At 43.4% G+C, this 19,027-nt stretch overlaps 2 protein-coding genes across 2 annotated transcripts in view; one reads left to right on the top strand and one right to left on the bottom strand.

The window, feature by feature from the left end:
• Nucleotides 1-8,985, bottom strand: part of LOC310856038 (ribonuclease P protein subunit p30-like) — a gene marked incomplete at its 3' end in the record, with an annotated part of 22,821 nt that extends 13,836 nt beyond the window's left edge. The window contains exons 1-5 of the mRNA XM_083761256.1: nt 8,881-8,985; nt 7,824-7,894; nt 5,838-5,894; nt 4,957-5,022; nt 2,939-3,010 (exon numbers count right to left, since the gene is read on the bottom strand). Of these exons, the coding sequence (XP_083617382.1) occupies nt 2,939-3,010; nt 4,957-5,022; nt 5,838-5,894; nt 7,824-7,894; nt 8,881-8,962 (348 nt within the window). The 5' untranslated portion in view covers nt 8,963-8,985. The remainder of the gene's footprint in view (nt 1-2,938; nt 3,011-4,956; nt 5,023-5,837; nt 5,895-7,823; nt 7,895-8,880) is intronic.
• The window catches only part of LOC310856041 (uncharacterized protein), a gene marked incomplete at its 3' end in the record, with an annotated part of 240,942 nt that overhangs the window by 30,846 nt on the left and 191,069 nt on the right, over nt 1-19,027 (top strand). The gene's annotated exons all lie outside the window — the stretch shown is intronic.

Consider the following 19,027-nt stretch of genomic DNA (forward strand, 5'->3'; position numbering starts at 1 on the left):
ACTAAGTGAAAACTATTCAAGAGACTATGACTAAAACTAAAATAGAAATTTGCTGCCAAAAACAACACTGACACCTGGTAACTAATCCACCTGGTAATACACCTGGTAACTAATCCGATTACTCACATTTTTAACCAAAGCTTGATGTGGGGGGGGGGGGGGGGGGGGTTGTCCACAAATATGGAAGGAAGCTAAAGTTATTCCAATACCAAAAGATTCTAAAACAAACATCACAGGAGTTAACAGTCCGCCAGTTCTTGCTAAATTAATGGAAAAATATGTATTTAACCAAATTCAATGATATTTCTCTGAGAATGTGTTAAATACTGACTTTCAACACACCGATAGAGATGGGCTTTCTACATGTACAGCACTGACACAGTTAATAGATGACTGTCTAATGAATGTGGATTCTAAGAGACTAGTGGGGTTTGTACTGTTAGATTTTAGTGCCGCGTTTGACATTATTGATCACAATCTATTGCTTGACAAACTTTCATGTTATGGTTTTACCTTATCTGCACTAAGGTGGATAAAAAGCTATTTATCCAGCAGATCAGAGATTATACTATAATGGGAGTCTCTCAGACAGACTAAACATATTCACTGTGGAATTCCACAAGGAAGTTGCTTAGGTCCTTTGTTGTTCACTATATTTACAAATGACATGCCACTGGTCTTAGACAGGGCCAATATAGCCATGTATTCTGACGACACTACTTTGTATATGTCTGCCACGAATGTGGAAGATCTGTCTGTATCTCTTAACAAGGAACTACAGAACATATCAGAGTGGGTGGTGAACAATAGGATGGTCCTGAACATCTCAATGACTAAATCCATTGTATTTGGATCACAGCAGTGTTGGTTTTGGCAGCAAATTTCAATTTTAGTTTTAGTCATAGTCTTTGGACTGAAACTTCATTTAGTTTTAGTCACATTTTAGTCACGTGGAATGTCTTAGTGGTAGTCTAGTTTTAGTCGACTAAATGTCATAAGATTTTAGTCGACTAGATCTACAGTTGATTTAGTCGACTAAAATGTATTTTGGCGGGTCTTGATGCCGTCGTAATGAGTGTTTTTACACTTGCTGAAAATAGCCGATCTACAAGCTCACAACGCGACGCGTTGCGACGCGTTGTGAGCTTGTAGATCAGCTATTTTCAGCATGCAACCAAGTGTAAAATGACTTATACTGGATATCTTGTCCACTAGTCCCTTCCTAACATTTTAGTCTAGTTTTTTTTTGTTGACGAAATTGTCAGTATATTTAGTCTTAGTTTTAGTCATCGTAGCTTAGTTTTTATTTAGTTTCCATTTGTTTTTGTCAGTGAAAATAGGTAGTCGACGAACATTTTTCGTCTTAGTTTTAGTCGACGAAAACAACACTGGATCACAGCATAATTATGCTCAAGTCAAAACCCAAATTGAATCTGAATCTGAGCGATCTAGCAGTTGAGCAGGTAGATGAAACCAAACTACTTGGGGTTACATTAGACAGTCATCTAACATGGTCTACTCGTATTCAAAACATAACTAAGACAATGGGAGGGGGTTTGTCCATGATTAGGAGATGTGCTGAGTTCTTAACTCCAACATCTGCTGTCCAGGTCATCCAGGCACTAGTGATATCCCACCCTGACTATTGTCCAGTTGTGTGGTCCAATGCAGCGAAAAAGGACCTGCGTAAATTACAAATAGCCCAGAATAAGGCAGCTCGCCTTGCCCTGAACTGCAATACTAGATCTAGTACACTGTTAAATCATCAGAAGCTGTCATGGCTGATGGTGGAGCAGAGATTAGCTGCTAGTTTGGAAGGATTTTTTAGGAACATTTGTTCAAATAAAAAACCAAAATGCTTATATAAATATATTCATTATACCAGCGATAGACATATACATAATAGCAGACATGTTGCAATGGGTCGATTTACAGTGCCTTAAAGCCAAGAACAGATGCAATGAAGAATACAGTAATGTACCGGGCAATGACTTTCTGGAACTCTCTACCAGTATGCATCACAGAAATTAAGGGTAAAAGGCATTTTAACACATTGAGTACGGCGACTGCCTTCAAAATATAGGCGCTAGAATACCGGAGGTGTCTGATCGCTTTTACTTTGAAAGCCATGAACCGGAAACACTTTCCTAAAAAAGTTGACTTTACAAAGTGACCTCAACATCCGCGATCATCTTAATATATTATTTTACGCTCCAAAAAGCGTTCATATTTTGCGGGAGAGACGGATGAGGAGCAGAAAATAAGCGCCAGCATATCGCTCTATTCATCACCACGGAGAGCGCCTGGATTAGGAGCTACGAGTCTCGCTTTCCGTCTCGCTAACGTGCTAGTCAATAACAAGCTAATGGTTGCACTGAGCGTTAAAATACGGCAGAGGGAGGCAAAGTGCCAAAAAAAAAAATAGAAAAATTCTGAATATTCTTGCGTCGCTGGGACGTCGGGAGGACGTCGCTAGGACGTCCTCACACGTCATTTGAACTCTACTCTACTCTATCCTATGACGTTCTCAGGCGTCCTATGTACAGAATCTGTTAAGAGAAGACTGAAGGACTTTTTATATATATGGCAAAATTGTAATTCTGTTTATGTCAAAATACCAGTTAATGTAATCTAGAGTGAATGCACTAACCGTGGTTGTTATGCTTTAATGTATTTATTTTGTGATATCTGTAATGTTGTTTTTATTTCAATTTTTGTATATGTATATTATTCTGTGAGGACCCCAGGAAGAATAGCTGTTTCCAGGTGTAACAGCTAATGGGGATCCTAAATAAACTAAACTAAACTAAACTGAACTCTAATGAAATGAAATACAATATAATATAATATAATATAATATAATATAATATAATATAATATAATATAATATAATATAATATAATATAATATAATATAATATAATATAATATAAACTCACATGAAACAGTTTCTCTGTTGACGGATGGACGGCTAGCAGGTCAAAACCTCTGTAATCCTGAGACCCGTTCTTCTGCACACACACACACACACACACACACACACACACACGCACGCACGCACGCACGCACGCACACACACACACACACACACACGCACGCACGCACGCACGCACGCACGCACGCACGGCGGTCAATCTTAATGATTTAGAACATTGTGTAAAAAGTTCATTTTCTTCCGTAATATAATTAAAAAACTAAAAACGTTCATATATTCTCAATTCATATTGTGCATAAAGTGAAGTATTTAAAACCTTTTTTAGTTTTAATCGTGAAGCTTGTCAACATACTGAAGCACAATGTACTGTAAAAGGATGGCTGTGTTGAAACCAGTGTTACGTTTTCACTGATCAGTGGATCAACACCATAGCAGATAACACGGCCTAAATCAGCACTTTTCTACCGGTTGGTTCCCAGTGGGAACCGGTTCAGTTCTTTTCCACCGGTTGGTTCCCAGTGGGAACCGGTTCAGTTCTTTTCAACCGGTTGGTTCCCAGTGGGAACCGGTTCAGTTCTTTTCCACCGGTTGGTTCAGTTCTTTTCCACTGGTTGGTTCCCAGTGGGAACCGGTTCAGTTCTTTTCCACCGGTTGGTTCAGTTCTTTTCCACTGGTTGGTTCCCAGTGGGAACCGGTTCAGTTCTTTTCCACCGGTTGGTTCAGTTCTTTTCCACTGGTTGGTTCCCAGTGGGAACCGGTTCAGTTCTTTTCCACCGGTTGGTTCAGTTCTTTTCCACTGGTTGGTTCCCAGTGGGAACCGGTTCAGTTCTTTTCCACCGGTTGGTTCAGTTCTTTTCCACCGGTTGGTTCCCAATGGGAACTATAGGGATGCACCGATCCGGATTTTTGGCATTCTATACCGATTTCGATACATGGGGGTCCAGTATCTGCCGATACAGAGTACCGATCCGATACCCCCCACAAAGAAACGTAATAACCTATTAAGCTGTATGCCTCACTGTGTGGAGTCTGGAATCATTATTTTGTGTAAGGCAACATCAAGGCTTGACTTAAACATTACTTTCCCAACTTTGTAAAACAAAATGTAACAAACACAGATATAAATGCACTGAATTATTTATTAAATAACTGTGCAAAAATTAGACCAGGTTAATGTGTGCGCAGGCTAGCCTGGCTGCATTCCACATGTTATACTGTCAATACTACACAGTCACAGAGGAGGTAGAGTTGTTTTCATACTGTAATTACACATAATTATCGGATCGGATCGGATAATGGATCGGCCACCGATCCGATACCCGATCTAGAATTTTAGCCTGGATCGGCGCCGATCTCCGATATGAGTATCGGATCGGTGCATCCCTAATGGGAACCGGTTCAGTTCTTTTCCACCGGTTGGTTCACAGTGGGAACCGGTTCAGTTCTTTTTGGTTTTTAGTCCATGAGCCAAAACTCCAAAATTGAAACATTAATTATGAATTGAGTGGAGTAAAACCATACCTATATTAGATTGTTATCACCATTAAACTTCCCCAATTGAGTACTTACACGAAGACAATGATTTTTATTTAAAAATATGCAAATGAGGCATTATGTAGGAAAATATGCAAAATAATCAAAAATATGAAAAAGCTACTACTGTGGAAGGGTTATCATGTATTAATGTACTTGTATTGATCCTATAAACAATTTAATATAGGGTATAGTTTGCCCACCAATTTTGGAGCTCTGGCTCATGGACTAAAAAACAAAAAGAACTGAACCGGTTCCCAATGGGAACCAACCGGTGGAAAAGGTCTGTGTGTAAATGTATAGGCCCTAATTTAACATCAGTAAGAGTACGTAGAGACATGCACACGCACGCACGCATGCACGCACACACACACGCACGCACGCACGCACGCACGCACGCACGCACGCACACACGCTCCACTGCCCTCTCTTCAAGGACAATCCAAGATGATTGACATTACAATGAACCAATAGGAAACATGGACTCACAAAGTGCCCGGGGTCTGAAACCTTCAACGTCAACCTGTTCAGCACTCTGATTGGTCTGGATTTACCCTGAAAAATACAAATACAATATTAGTAGTAGTAGTTTGTGTGTGACTCAGATATATCTGTCGTATGGGCAGGGATTTTCTTTGTGTGTGACTCAGATATATCTGTCGTATGGGCAGGGATTTTCTTTGTGTGTGACTCAGATATATCTGTCGTATGGGCAGGGATTTTCTTTGTGTGTGACTCAGATATATCTGTCGTATGGGCAGGGATTTTCTTTGTGTGTGACTCAGATATATCTGTCGTATGGGCAGGGATTTTCTTTGTGTGTGACTCAGATATATCTGTCGTATGGGCAGGGATTTTCTTTGTGTGTGACTCAGATATATCTGTCGTATGGGCAGGGATTTTCTTTGTGTGTGACTCAGATATATCTGTCGTATGGGCAGGGATTTTCTTTGTGTGTGACTCAGATATATCTGTCGTATGGGCAGGGATTTTCTTTGTGTGTGACTCAGATATATCTGTCATATGGGCAGGGATTTTCTTTGTGTGTGACTCAGATATATCTGTCATATGGGCAGGGATTTTCTTTTTAAACGGAGGACGAAAACATGCGTTTTGCAAAAGATCCATATAGGTGTAACCCTATACCTGTCAAACTATACCCGGATGATTGACAGCTCATCAAACTATACCTGGATGATTGGCAGCTCATCAAACTATACCTGGATGATTGGCAGCTCATCAAACTATACCTGGATGATTGGCAGCTCATCAAACTATACCTGGATGATTGGCAGCTCGTCAAACTATACCTGGATGATTGGCAGCTCGTCAAACTATACCTGGATGATTGGCAGCTTGTCAAACTATACCTGGATGATTGGCAGCTTGTCAAACAGCTCAGAGATGCAGGTGGGTTTGGGAATCTCCTGATAAGAGGATAAGAGGACAGTATCAGTCACCAGGAAAAACACGGTTAACACATTTAGGCCGAATTTAAAGAAATGTCTTCTCAATCCTGACAGTTTTCTGAAATACCTCATGTTTCTATATCAGTGGTTCTCACAGGGTTAAACCTCATGTTTCTATATCAGTGGTTCTCACAGGGTTAAACCTCATGTTTCTATATCAGTGGTTCTCACAGGGTTAAACATCATGTTTCTATATCAGTGATTCTCACAGGGTTAAACCTCATGTTTCTATGTCAGTGGTTCTCACAGGGTTAAACCTCATGTTTCTATATCAGTGGTTCTCACAGGGTTAAACCTCATGTTTTATATCAGTGGTTCTCACAGGGTTAAACCTCATGTTTCTATGTCAGTGGTTCTCACAGGGTTAAAACCTCATGTTTCTATATCAGTGGTTCTCACAGGGTTAAACCCTCATGTTTCTATATCAGTGGTTCTCACAGGGTTAAACCTCATGTTTCTATATCAGTGGTTCTCACAGGGTTAAACGTCATGTTTCTATATCAGTGGTTCTCACAGGGTTAAACCTCATGTTTCTATATCAGTGATTCTCACATACAATCTAATTTCATACAACCGTATGAAATTAGATTAACCCATTCTGTACGGGAACCCCTTTTGGTGTTTTAAGCATTATGTTATACTTTAGCTATTGATAAATAGCAGATCTACAAGCTCATCGAGCTTGTAGATCTGCTATTTATTTATTTTAATTGTGAAAATGTGGTGCAAATCTTTGAATATATATTATTTCAGGCTTTGCTTCCGGGGGGCGGGGGGCAGGGGGGGGCTGGAACAACGTATATTCAGATGGGGGTCCAATCCAATCCAATCCACTTTATTTATATAGCACGTTTTAAAACTCAGAGTTTACGAAGTGCTGTACAGGAGAATAAAATAAAATAAAAACAAGTGCACTAAAGCTACCACACAGAAAAACAACAGCGAGAAAGAAAAAGTACAAACAGTGACAACAACTGAAGCACATTACAGAAAACAACAGAAAGACGACAGCATCACCGTGAGACGAAACATATACAAGGACCAAAGGAACTCAAGCAGGGTTAAAAGCCAAGGTAAAGAGGTGGGTCTTCAGGCGGGATTTAAAGGTCTCGATGGAGGGGGCCAATTTGACGTGGGAGGGGAGTGCGTTCCATAGTTTAGGGGCTACAACAGAAAAGGCTCGGTCGCCTCTGGACTTTAAGCGGGTCTTCTTTGTGACCCTGAGGTTTAGCTGGCCCTCAGACCGCAGTGATCTAGCAGGAGTATAAACCTCAATAAGGTCCGACAAATAAAGAGGAGCCAGACCATTTATAGATTTAAAGACAAATAAAATAATTTTAAAATCCACTCTGAAGCAGACAGGGAGCCAATGAAGGGAGGCCAAGACAGGTGTGATATGCTCACGTCTGCGAGTACCTGTGAGTAGACGAGCGGCTGAGTTTTGGACTAGCTGGAGTCGAGCAAGGGAGGCTTGGTTTAAACCAGCGTACAAGGCATTACAGTAGTCCAACCGCATAGATATGAAGGCATGTATAACTCGCTCAAAATCACTAAAAGATAGCACCGACTTGATTTTGGCCAGCAGCCTCAGATGATAGAAACTAGAGCTAACTACCGCATTGACCTGTTTGTCAAGTTTAAGGGCATTGTCTAGTTTGACGCCAAGGTTTGAGACCACAGGTTTCACATATGGCTGCAGGGAACCTATGTCATTGGGAACGATACCAGGACCGCTAGGTCAGCGGCCGAATACAGATAATTCAGGGTCTCCTCGACATGAAAAAAGGTTGAGAACGACTGACAGAAAACATGAGGGTTTTACAGAAAACTGTCAGAGTTTAGAAGACATTTGTAGAATCATCCTCAGGTCTAAATTAAGTGAATCACCTGTTTCTGTTGTTTCTTCTGTTTAGGCTGAGGTTCAAACACATGGTTGATGGCTACGGTGGAGTATCCCACTACACACACACACACACACACACACACACACACACACACACACACACACACACACACACACACACACACACACACACACACACACACACACACACACACACACACACACACACACACACACACACAGTGTTACAGTACAGTGTGTGTGTCGGCTGGGTGGGTCATAAACAGTGAAGATTGACATCAACAGCATTTCCTTATTTTGTTTGTTTACTTTAATAATAAACAATTCAACAGAATAAAAAATACAGTCTGGAGCAACGGAAGCTCTGATTATGATTAAATCTATCTGATTGACAGCCCATACATGCAATCTGAAAAGTCCTATCTGATTGAATTAAACAACATTAAACTCACTTTAAACAACTTTATGCCTCTATTACTGTCACAATATAGAGCTATTTAACACTGTTACTGAACACACTCTATAGCAATGATTACATATAGAGCTATTTAACACTGTTACTGAACACACTCTATAGCAATGATTACTGTCACAATATAGAGCTATTTAACACTGTTACTGAACACACACTATAGCAATGATTACTGTCACAATATAGAGCTATTTAACACTGTTACTGAACACACTATAGCAATGATTACTGTCACAATATAGAGCTATTTAACACTGTTACTGAACAATGATTAAGTGTAAAATGATGTTACAAGAGTTTAATTATTGTTAAACATCTGCATTACTTAATGAACCAGAAGTCTACACAATTACAGAATGTAGAATAATTGTTATTTTGATCAACGTGTGCCTGTTATCTCTCCTAATGGTACCAATAACATCAATACAGTGGTGCGTGTGTGTGTGTGTGTGTGTGTGTGTGTGTGTGTGTGTGTGTGTGTGTGTGTGTGTGTGTGTGTGTGTGTGTGAGAGAGAGAGGGTCCTCAGTGTGTGTTTAATACTGTTTATCAGATCTATAAGTGATGTTTAGACCAATAAACACACACGTTAATAAAGTTAATATCTTACAGTGAGCGGCCGTCTGTATGAGGGTCTTCAGATCAGATTTATCAGATCTATAAGTGATGTTTAGATCCATAAACACAGACATGTTGAACACACACAAACACACACACACACACACACACGTGTGGAGAACCTTTACTCTGAAGTGTCAGCTTAGAAACCATGAGAACACACACAGCATCCGGCCGAGCACTTCACAATAAAAGCATTGGTTGCTAGACGTCTTTATAGTTATGTTACAAACATACTAGATTGATAGTGATAATAATGATGATGATGATGATGATGATGATGATGATGATGATGATGATGATGATGATGATGATGATGATGATGATGATGATGATGATGATGATGATGATGATGATGATGATAATAATAATAATAATAATAATGATGATGATGATAATAATAATGATAATGATAATGATAATGATAATGATACTGATACTTATGTAGGCTCGAGGATCGTTTGCTTTTGCCTGAAGGCTGGCGTGTTTGGATGACGCAATGTTGTGATGCGCCAGAGTTGGCTGTGTTGAGCTGTTGTGTGGATTGATAATAAACGGAGCGACCGGTGGCGTTCCAATGATAAACTCCTTGTCATCTATCCTTATAAAGAGAGTCTAAAGCCTGCATATTCTTCTAGCTGCGGCCGGCGCTACATTGGTGGCAGCGGTATTTGGATTGTGGAGTTTTTTTTGACAGTTTCTCTCCGTGGATAGTTACTGGAGTTTTGAATCAGGACTGACTGTGTTTACATTGGACTTGAGCACGATGTACGGCGGATATAAAACTAAAAGCGAGGACGCGTGGGAGACGGATGGAGACGAGCGCAGACGTGCTGATTTGTCTGTGACTAACTTCAGAGTGGAGCTCCCGCAGCCGTTCCGTGGGGACGGACAGAAGCCGTTTGCTACATGGATAAAACAGTTTGAAGCCGCGGTTCGCGCTCAGACGAGGGGGGCGTCGACCGCGGTCTACATGGATACTTTAGCCAACATTCTACCTACCAGGCTGGACGGGGCAGCTTTCCTGTTGTGGGACAGTCTACATGGATCTGTACAATTGGATTATGGACGTGTGAAGGAGAGGCTGAAGGAGGCATTTGGGATGAAACAATACATGCTGTATTTTCAGACCTGCGTGAATGCACGTCCCCGCCAAGAAAACGAGAGTTTGGAAGTTTATGCAGCAGATATTTCCAGGCTTGTGGCAGAGGCGTTCCCTGAATATGACTGGGCTGCACAGAATGGTGAGAAGTTTAGGCGTTTTCTTGCTGGACTGGACCCTGCTCTCCAAACTAAGTGCCACGAACAGGGAGCGACTGACATGGACGAAGCCTTGATAATAGCGAGCCGCTGTGAACGAGCACGGCAGTCTGTGCTGGGGGTGGGCACGGCACCTGTGTCGCCCTACAGTCTTCCATATCCTGCTGTTGTGGCTAGCCTAAGTTCACCACCAGCTGCTGTTGTGGACTGTAATGCTAATGCTGCAGAGAAGCTCGTGCATGCGGTCGAACGCCTCACCTTGAAGATGGATAACTTACAGACTGAGGTGAGGGAGCTGAAAACACGTGGCCACAGGTCTGAGGAAGGCAGACGGGGCTCCCTTAACCGCGAGGACCGGCGTAGAGACGCAGGGGAGCGCGGAGGACAACGAGATGCCTGTCACTGTGATTGTGGCAGGTCTGGCTGCAGGTCTACGTTCGGGAGCCACCAGAGGGATGACCGTGCGAGGGGCCGTTCTCCACAACGTGAGCCGCAGAGAGGTTACAATGCCAGAGAGTGGTCCCCACGAGAGCGGGGGGCCCGAGCTGACTTCTCGCCACACCGGTCAGACGATGGGGAGCGGCGCGCCACAGAGGATCGACAACAGAGGCGTGGAGTGAGGTTCCTGTCTCCCGCCAGGAGGTCACCATCTTCATCCCCGCACGGACGGCAGCAGGGAAACTACAATTAGCTGGCGTCGGGACCCAGATGCCAGCTTCACCACCCAAGGGTCAAAGTGAAATCTCAGTGACAGCAACTCCAGGTCAGACGGACTCATGTGCGGTGGGTGAGTCCAAGTGTACGGCCTATGTTAAAGGGGTCGTAGAGGGTCTAGACGTGACTGTACTTATTGACTCTGGTTCAAGTGTTTCATTGATTTCTGAAGAATGTAGAATGTCCATTCCGACTCTAAGTAGACGTGCATTGAGTAAGCAGTACAGCTTTGCCCGTGCAGTTAATGGTCAATTATTGGACACCTTGGGTACGATGACTCTGCCCATACGGATGGGTGGCGGTCACTGGGAGCACGTTGTTCATGTGGTACGGGGGGCAACACAAGCGGTTCTGTTGGGGTTTGATTTCATGCTGATGAACCATGCTGTTTTGGACACTGGTCAGGGACTGCTCAGCCTCGGAGATTTTGAAGTGCCTCTCATGCATGTCGATGATTTCATACCCGAGTGTTGTAACATATCTGTGTCTGTTGCTACGACTGTACCGCCTTTTTGCGAAATTATTGTACCGGTTCGGGTTGAGCCACCTCGCCTTGCTGGACCACACACCAGTTCTTATTTAGGTTATTTGGAGCCTGAGGTGCGTGACACGCTAGGCCTAGTGGTCGCACGCACGGTGGCACCGGTAAAAGATGGGTGCACGGTGGCGCGGTTGCTCAACCCAACAAACACTGAACTGAAACTTTATCCTGGTTCCCGCCTGGGTGTTATTCACCATGTTAATGAGTGTGATGTACTTAACGATGCAAAGGTTGTCACTCCTGCACAGGATGCGGTTTCACTGCCAGATTTAAGTAACTGTCCATTGCTTGTAGAACAGAAGCGACAACTGCAGGCTCTGGTGGAGGAGAACCGGGTGGTGTTCCGCACCGGACGGGGCGGAGCAGCGAACCCGTCTCTTGTCAAACACAGCATACAGACGGGTGACAACCCCCCAGTGAGGCGGCGGGCTTACCGCACCTCCCCCGAGAAGAGGAGGGAGATAGACAGTCAAGTCAAGCGCCTTTTGAAAGAGGGTGTCATCGAGGAGAGCTGTAGCCCCTGGTCCTCTCCAGTGGTGCTCGTAAGAAAGAAGGATAAGTCATGGAGGTTCTGTGTGGACTACAGGGGCCTCAACTCCGTGACAGTCAAGGACTCTCACCCGCTACCGCGGGTGGATGATACGCTGGATGCACTGGCGGGGGCTACATGGTTCAGCACCTTGGACTTCTCAGATGGGTACTGGCAAGTGGAAGTGGCACAGGAGGACCGAGAAAAGACCGCCTTCAACACTGGTCAGGGCCTGTATCAGTTCAGGTCCATGCCCATGGGTCTGACCAATGCACCGGCGACCTTCCAGAGGATTATGGAGCTGGTGTTGAGGGGGCTGCCGTGGCACATCTGCATGGTGTACCTGGATGACATTCTGGTATATAATAGTTCATTTGAGGACCACATCTCAGCTCTGAGGGAGGTCTTTACTAGGATTGGGGCTGCTGGCCTGCGGCTGAATGCCAAGAAGTGTCATCTGGCCCGCAATCATGTGGTTTTCCTTGGCCATGTGATCTCTGCGGAAGGGTTGCGCCCCGACCCCCGGAACACTGAGAAAGTCAGATCATGGCCTGTGCCGCGGTCTGCCACAGAGACTCGTGCATTCCTGGGTCTCTGTTCATACTACAGGAGATTTGTGAAGTGCTTTGCTGATCGTGCGGCACCCCTGAATCATCTTACGGAGAAGGATGTTTCGTTTCAATGGACGGTGCAATGTCAGGAGGCGTTTGAGTTCTTGAGAGACTCCCTTTGCGCTGAACCCATTATGTGTCACCCAGAGTTTGATCGGCCGTTTGTACTGTACACCGACGCATCCCAGTTTGCCGTGGGGGCTGTGTTGGCGCAAGAAGTGAATGGCTTGGAGAGGGTGGTGGCCTATGCTAGTCACTCCCTCACAGGTGCCGAACGTCGGTGGTCCACGTTCGACAGAGAATTATGGGCAATCGTGTGGGCTGTTCGTAACTTCAGGCACTACTTGGGTGGCCTTCCATTCACGATTGTCACAGACCACCGGCCTTTGGTGGGTCTACGACGGCTCACTATTGACGATGACAGGACAGGGCGTCGTAGCAGATGGGCCCTGGAGCTTGATCCGTACGAGTGGGTTATTGTCCACAAGAGTGGGGCTCAGCACACTAATGCTGATGCTCTGTCACGCAGACCCGAAGCGGGTGCGGAGACCTTGGACTGTAAAACCCCTAACAGTGTCTCGACTCTCATCGACGTGGGTACTCAGGTGACTATGGCGGAAGTCCCCGGTGCAGTGTGCGTCGTCGAGAGTCCGGTAGTGGTCTCTCTTACAACCCCTTCTATGGATGGCAGCTCCGGTGGTCCTCCTTCGGATCTCCAGGAGCCTACAGATCTGGCCTCGATTTACACCCTTTCACACGATGGCTCCAATGTCAAGGAGCTTCAGCGAGAGGACCCGGACATAAGGGAGGTCCTGGAGTGGTTGGAGGATGGACGAAAACCTCCTTCGTGGAGGGTCAAAGGTGATACTCTAAGAGCTCTATGGAGGGTGTTTGAGGAGCTAACGTTGGTTGACGGACTGCTGTTCAAGGTGAACCGTTTGCAGGATGGAAGGGAGTTCACGCTGGTTGTCGTCCCTGCTGCGCTGAGATCCGAGGTCCTGGGGCACCTGCATGGAGGCCCACTAACGGCACATCTGGCGTATGATAGGGTGATGGCACGCGCAAAGGTGGTGTGTTATTGGCCGGGGATGGGAAAAGACATCCGGAAGTATTGCGACCAGTGCTATGCATGCCAAAGACGGAAGTCCCCGGTGCCCCGCCATCATGCTCCTATGAGAAGCACACCGGTGGAGAGACCATTCCAACGTGTCGCTGCAGACATACTTGAGTTGCCAATCACGACTAAGGGCAGCAGGTACGTGTTGGTTGTGCAGGACTATTTCTCCAAGTTTGTGAATTTGTATGCCATGCCGGACCAGAGAGCCCAAACAGTCGCAAAGCACATGCTCGTGGAGTACGTCTTGGAACATGGAGTAATGGAGACTCTGCACACAGATCAAGGGGCCCAGTTTGAATCGGAGGTAGTGCGGCATCTCTGCGAGATGTTGGGGGTGAAGAAAACACGCACCACGCCATACCATCCACAGTCTGATGGGATGGTGGAACGATTTAATCGGACACTGATAGATCAGTTGGCAAAGACTCTCCTGTCTTATGAAGGAGAGTGGGACTCTTTCCTGTCACAAGTTGGTTTTGCCTACAATACAAGTGTACATGACAGTACTGGGTTCACCCCTTTCTTCCTCACGCACGGCAGGGAAGCTCGGACGCCTGTGGATGTTCTGCTGGGGTCACGAGTGCAGGGCAACGCTGCTGGTGGTCCCCCAGGGGACTTCGCCGGTTCCCTCCTGGGGTCCTTGGAGACGGCATTTGGCCGGGCTAGGGAAAACAGCCGGGCAGCGAGCGGTAGTCAGAAGAATTATTATGACAGGAGGATGAAGCACAAGCCTTATGTGCCTGGGGACCTTGTGTGGTTGAATGATCCCACAGAGAGTCGACGTAAGCTGGCTCCACATTGGAAGGGCCCTTATCTGGTGCGTTGCAGAATGGACCGGGATGAGGAGATCGGGGTCACCTATCAGATTAGTAGCCCGTTTGGCGGGGAGGCCCCTCTGCAGGTCGTCCATTATGACAGGCTGCGTCCCTACACTCTGCCTGTAACGTATCCGTTGGGGGGCCCGGAAAAGGGTCTCTTTCCCTCTTCCTCACCTGCTGTGGGGCAAGGGGAGGCAGTCCCTCACAACGACCATGCAAACTCGTTCCTTCCTCCTGCGGACGTGGACTGTGATCCTGGGGGGGGGGATGTTGCTCTCAATTCCCCGGTGCGCACGCCTGCTCCGCCTGTGGTCTCTCGGGCTGGGAGGTCGGTGCGAGCCCCTGTACGTTTTGGGGATTATGTGATGGACTGACGGGATTAAGTACTGTGAATGTGCCTTCTGTGTTACTTTTTCTTTCTATATTTTGTATTTGTATTGCATGAGTGTGTTCTCAGGGATGCAGAATTGTTTTATTTTTATTTTTGATAATTTGGAATTCATGGTTCTGGAATGTTTGTTTTTTTTTCTCAATATGCCTTGTTGTTTACGTCGAAATGGGGACATTTCTTTTGTAAGGGGGGACGTATGTAGGCTCGAGGATCGTTTGCTTTTGCCTGAAGGCTGGCGTGTTTGGATGACGCAATGTTGTGATGCGCCAGAGTTGGCTGTGTTGAGCTGTTGTGTGGATTGATAATAAACGGAGCGACCGGTGGCGTTCCAATGATAAACTCCTTGTCATCTATCCTTATAAAGAGAGTCTAAAGCCTGCATATTCTTCTAGCTGCGGCCGGCGCTACACTACTACTACTAATAATAATAATAATAATAATAATAATAATAATAATGGGATATAGCTCAAGGACTAATAAGATCATAAGAGATAACAGGCAAAGTTTGATCAAAATTACAATACTTCTGGTGTTTATAACGATAATAATTATATAACTATGAATTCTACTGGCGTAGCCGGAGAAAAATATAATATAAATGTAACACGCCGGAAATCTCTATTTTAGAATGTGACGTCATTGTGTTTACTTCGCTAGGCTAGCTAGCTAGCTTAGCTAGCTTAGCAAAGCTAGCACTAGCTTAGCAAAGCTAGCTTAGCTAGCTTCCACCATAGAAGTAGCTAGCTGTCTGGTTAGTTAGCTTCTGAATCAAGACTTTATTTGTTTAAAAAAAAAAAAAAATTAATCGACAGTTTGTGTTAAATAATGTTCTGTCCTTTAGAACAACAATAAAACACGTGACTCGTCATAATAGCCATGGAAATAAAATAAAGCTAACAGTAGCTAAAGCTATTACTGGAACCTCCTATGGAACCAGAGCTTTGAGCTGCGTGTGTTGGAGAATGCATGGAAAAGTGGGTATTAACGCCATCTGGTGGTGGAATTTTACTGACAGAGGTAGAACTATACTTCTTCCGTCCACCGTGTTTTACAGAGGTAGAACTATACTTCTTCCGTCCAACCGTGTTTTACAGAGGTAGAACTATACTTCTTCCGTCCAACCGTGTTTTACAGAGGTAGAACTATACTTCTTCCGTACAACAGTGTTTTACAGCGGTAGAACTATACTTCTTCCGTCCAACCGTGTTTTACAGTGGTAGAACTATACTTCTTCCGTCCAACCGTGTTTTACAGTCAGTCAGTCCGTCAAGTCGATGTTTAGTCAATTTATGCGAACGCACTTCCGGAAGCTTTCAAATTAAGAGGAAGTTCTACTCGTCAAAATTCTGACGTTAAACGCTGCATTTCCGCTTTCTCTTCAAAATAAACCTGAGCTCGGAAAATAGCTTTAGCTACTGTTAGCTTTATTTTATTTCCATGGCTATTATTACGAGTCACGTGTTTTATTGTTGTTCTAAAGGACAGAACATTAATTAACACAAACTGTCGATTAAATAAAAAATGTTTTAAAACAAATAAAGTCTTGTTTCAGAAGCGTAACTAACCACACAGCTAGCTACTTCTATGGTGGAAGGTAGCTAAGCTAGCTAGCTAGCTAGCTGGGCTAGCGCTTAGGGCTAGCGGAAGTAAACACAACCAAACACTGTTGTACGGACGAAGTATAGTTCTACCTCTGTCAGTAAAATTCCACCACCAGATGGCGTTAATACCCACTTTTCCATGCATTCTGCAACACACGCAGCTCGAGGCACTGGTACACTGTGAAATATAATGAAATGTACCCATTCTACATACTGTGAAATATAATGAAATGTACCCATTCTACATACTGTGAAATATAATGAAATGTACCCATTCTACATACTGTGAAATATAATGAAATGTACCCATTCTACATACTTTGAAATATACCCATTCTACATACTGTGAAATATAATGAAATGTACCCATTCTACATACTTTGAAATATACCCATTCTACATACTGTGAAATATAATGAAATGTACCCATTCTACATACTGTGAAATATAATGAAATGTACCCATTCTACATACTTTGAAATATACCCATTCTACATACTGTGAAATATAATGAAATGTACCCATTCTACATACTGTGAAATATAATGAAATGTACCCATTCTACATACTGTGAAATATAATGAAATGTACCCATTCTACATACTGTGAAATATAATGAAATGTACCCATTCTACATACTGTGAAATACAATGAAATGTACCCATTCTACATACTGTGAAATACAATGAAATGTACCCATTCTACATACTGTGAAATATAATGAAATGTACCCATTCTACATAGTACATACTGTGAAATATAATGAAATGTACCCATTCTACATACTGTGAAATATAATGAAATGTACCCATTCTACATACTTTGAAATATACCCATTCTACATACTGTGAAATATAATGAAATGTACCCATTCTACATACTGTGAAATATAATGAAATGTACCCATTCTACATACTGTGAAATATAATGAAATGTACCCATTCTACATACTGTGAAATACAATGAAATGTACCCATTCTACATACTGTGAAATACAATGAAATGTACCCATTCTACATACTGTGAAATATAATGAAATGTACCCATTCTACATACTGTGAAATACAATGAAATGTACCCATTCTACATACTGTGAAATACAATGAAATGTACCCATTCGGCATACTGTGAAATATAATGAAATGTACCCATTCTACATACTGTGAAATATAATGAAATGTACCCATTCTCCATACTGTGAAATATAATGAAATGTAGGGCCTACCCATTCTACATACTGTGAAATATAATTAAATCTATAGTAATAATCTTATAATCTATTTATTATTATTATAGGTGTTAAGTGCTCAGATAGTCTGTGGTAGAATTTACATTATTTATTCCATACTGGAATGTAAATGCAGTGGCTTTTACCATAGACATATACAATTTACAATTACAATTTAGGCATTTAGCAGACGCTCTTAATCCAGAGCGATTTACATTAAGCAAGAACAAAAAAGCATGGGAATACATCACATAAAAAGCATTTAGGCTATCATGAAACATGCGTAAGCTAAGAAACTAACAGTGGAATATCTATATAATGAAACTATACATATATACTATACTATGCTATACATATGTACTATGACGTGCTATGACTACATACAATGCAATTATAGTGCTGTCTACATAACATGCTATAAGTCTGTATCAAATGCTATCTAAGTCTACAGAAATGCTATCTAAGGGGGTGGGGTAAGTGCTATGGGCCATGATGGAGTCCGAAAAGGTGGGTTTTCAGACTACGGCGGAAGATTGGGAGTGATGCTGCAGTTCTGACTGCAATGGGAAGTGCATTCCACAGTTTTGGAGCCAGAAGGGAGAAGAGTTTGGGACGTGTGGAGCGTTGTCCCGGCGTTTTTAGTGAGGGTAACGCAGGGAAGCTGGAAGTACCCATATACTGTATGGGTATACCCATAGACATTATGACTATACCCATAGACGTATATATCTATGGCTATACAGGGAACCCATATTCATTCTAGACAGGGAACCCCAGTAGCAAAGAGTTGATTGGGCAGCGCTGGCCGAACGGTTTGCGGAGCGGTCTTGATACCGGAAGGTCGCCAGTTCCCCGGACCGGCACGTTAAAATTACCACCGCTGAAGTGTCCTTGAGCAAGGCATTGAACCCCTACCATGAAATGTTCTATGAGCAGGGTGTGGCTCCACTTCCCTGGGTGAACAAAGAACTTTGCTATGAGGTTAAAAGAAAATCCAAGCTGACTGCTGGGAATTAAAAGAAAGAAATGAAGTCATGTATAATGTTGTTGTGGAAAGGAAATGTTCTTTAATAATATAATGGGGGAAGTGCAGGACACAGAACATTCATACAAAATGACAACTTGATCATTTAATAACACTGATGTAAACATTTAAGTTTCAAAATATTCCAACGTGAGGCCCTTTGAGCACCTTTTGTACACAGTAACAGTTTTAAATGTTTAAAAAAATTGAATAAATACACAATTCTCGTGTCCAATATTATGTTTACAAAATGAAATTGTAATATTAGGCATCAGTTTTCTAGATACTATAAAAATGCAACATTA

This window comes from Protomyctophum parallelum (assembly GCF_964188405.1).
Source record: "Protomyctophum parallelum genome assembly, chromosome: 3".
Classification (NCBI taxonomy): domain Eukaryota; kingdom Metazoa; phylum Chordata; class Actinopteri; order Myctophiformes; family Myctophidae; genus Protomyctophum; species Protomyctophum parallelum.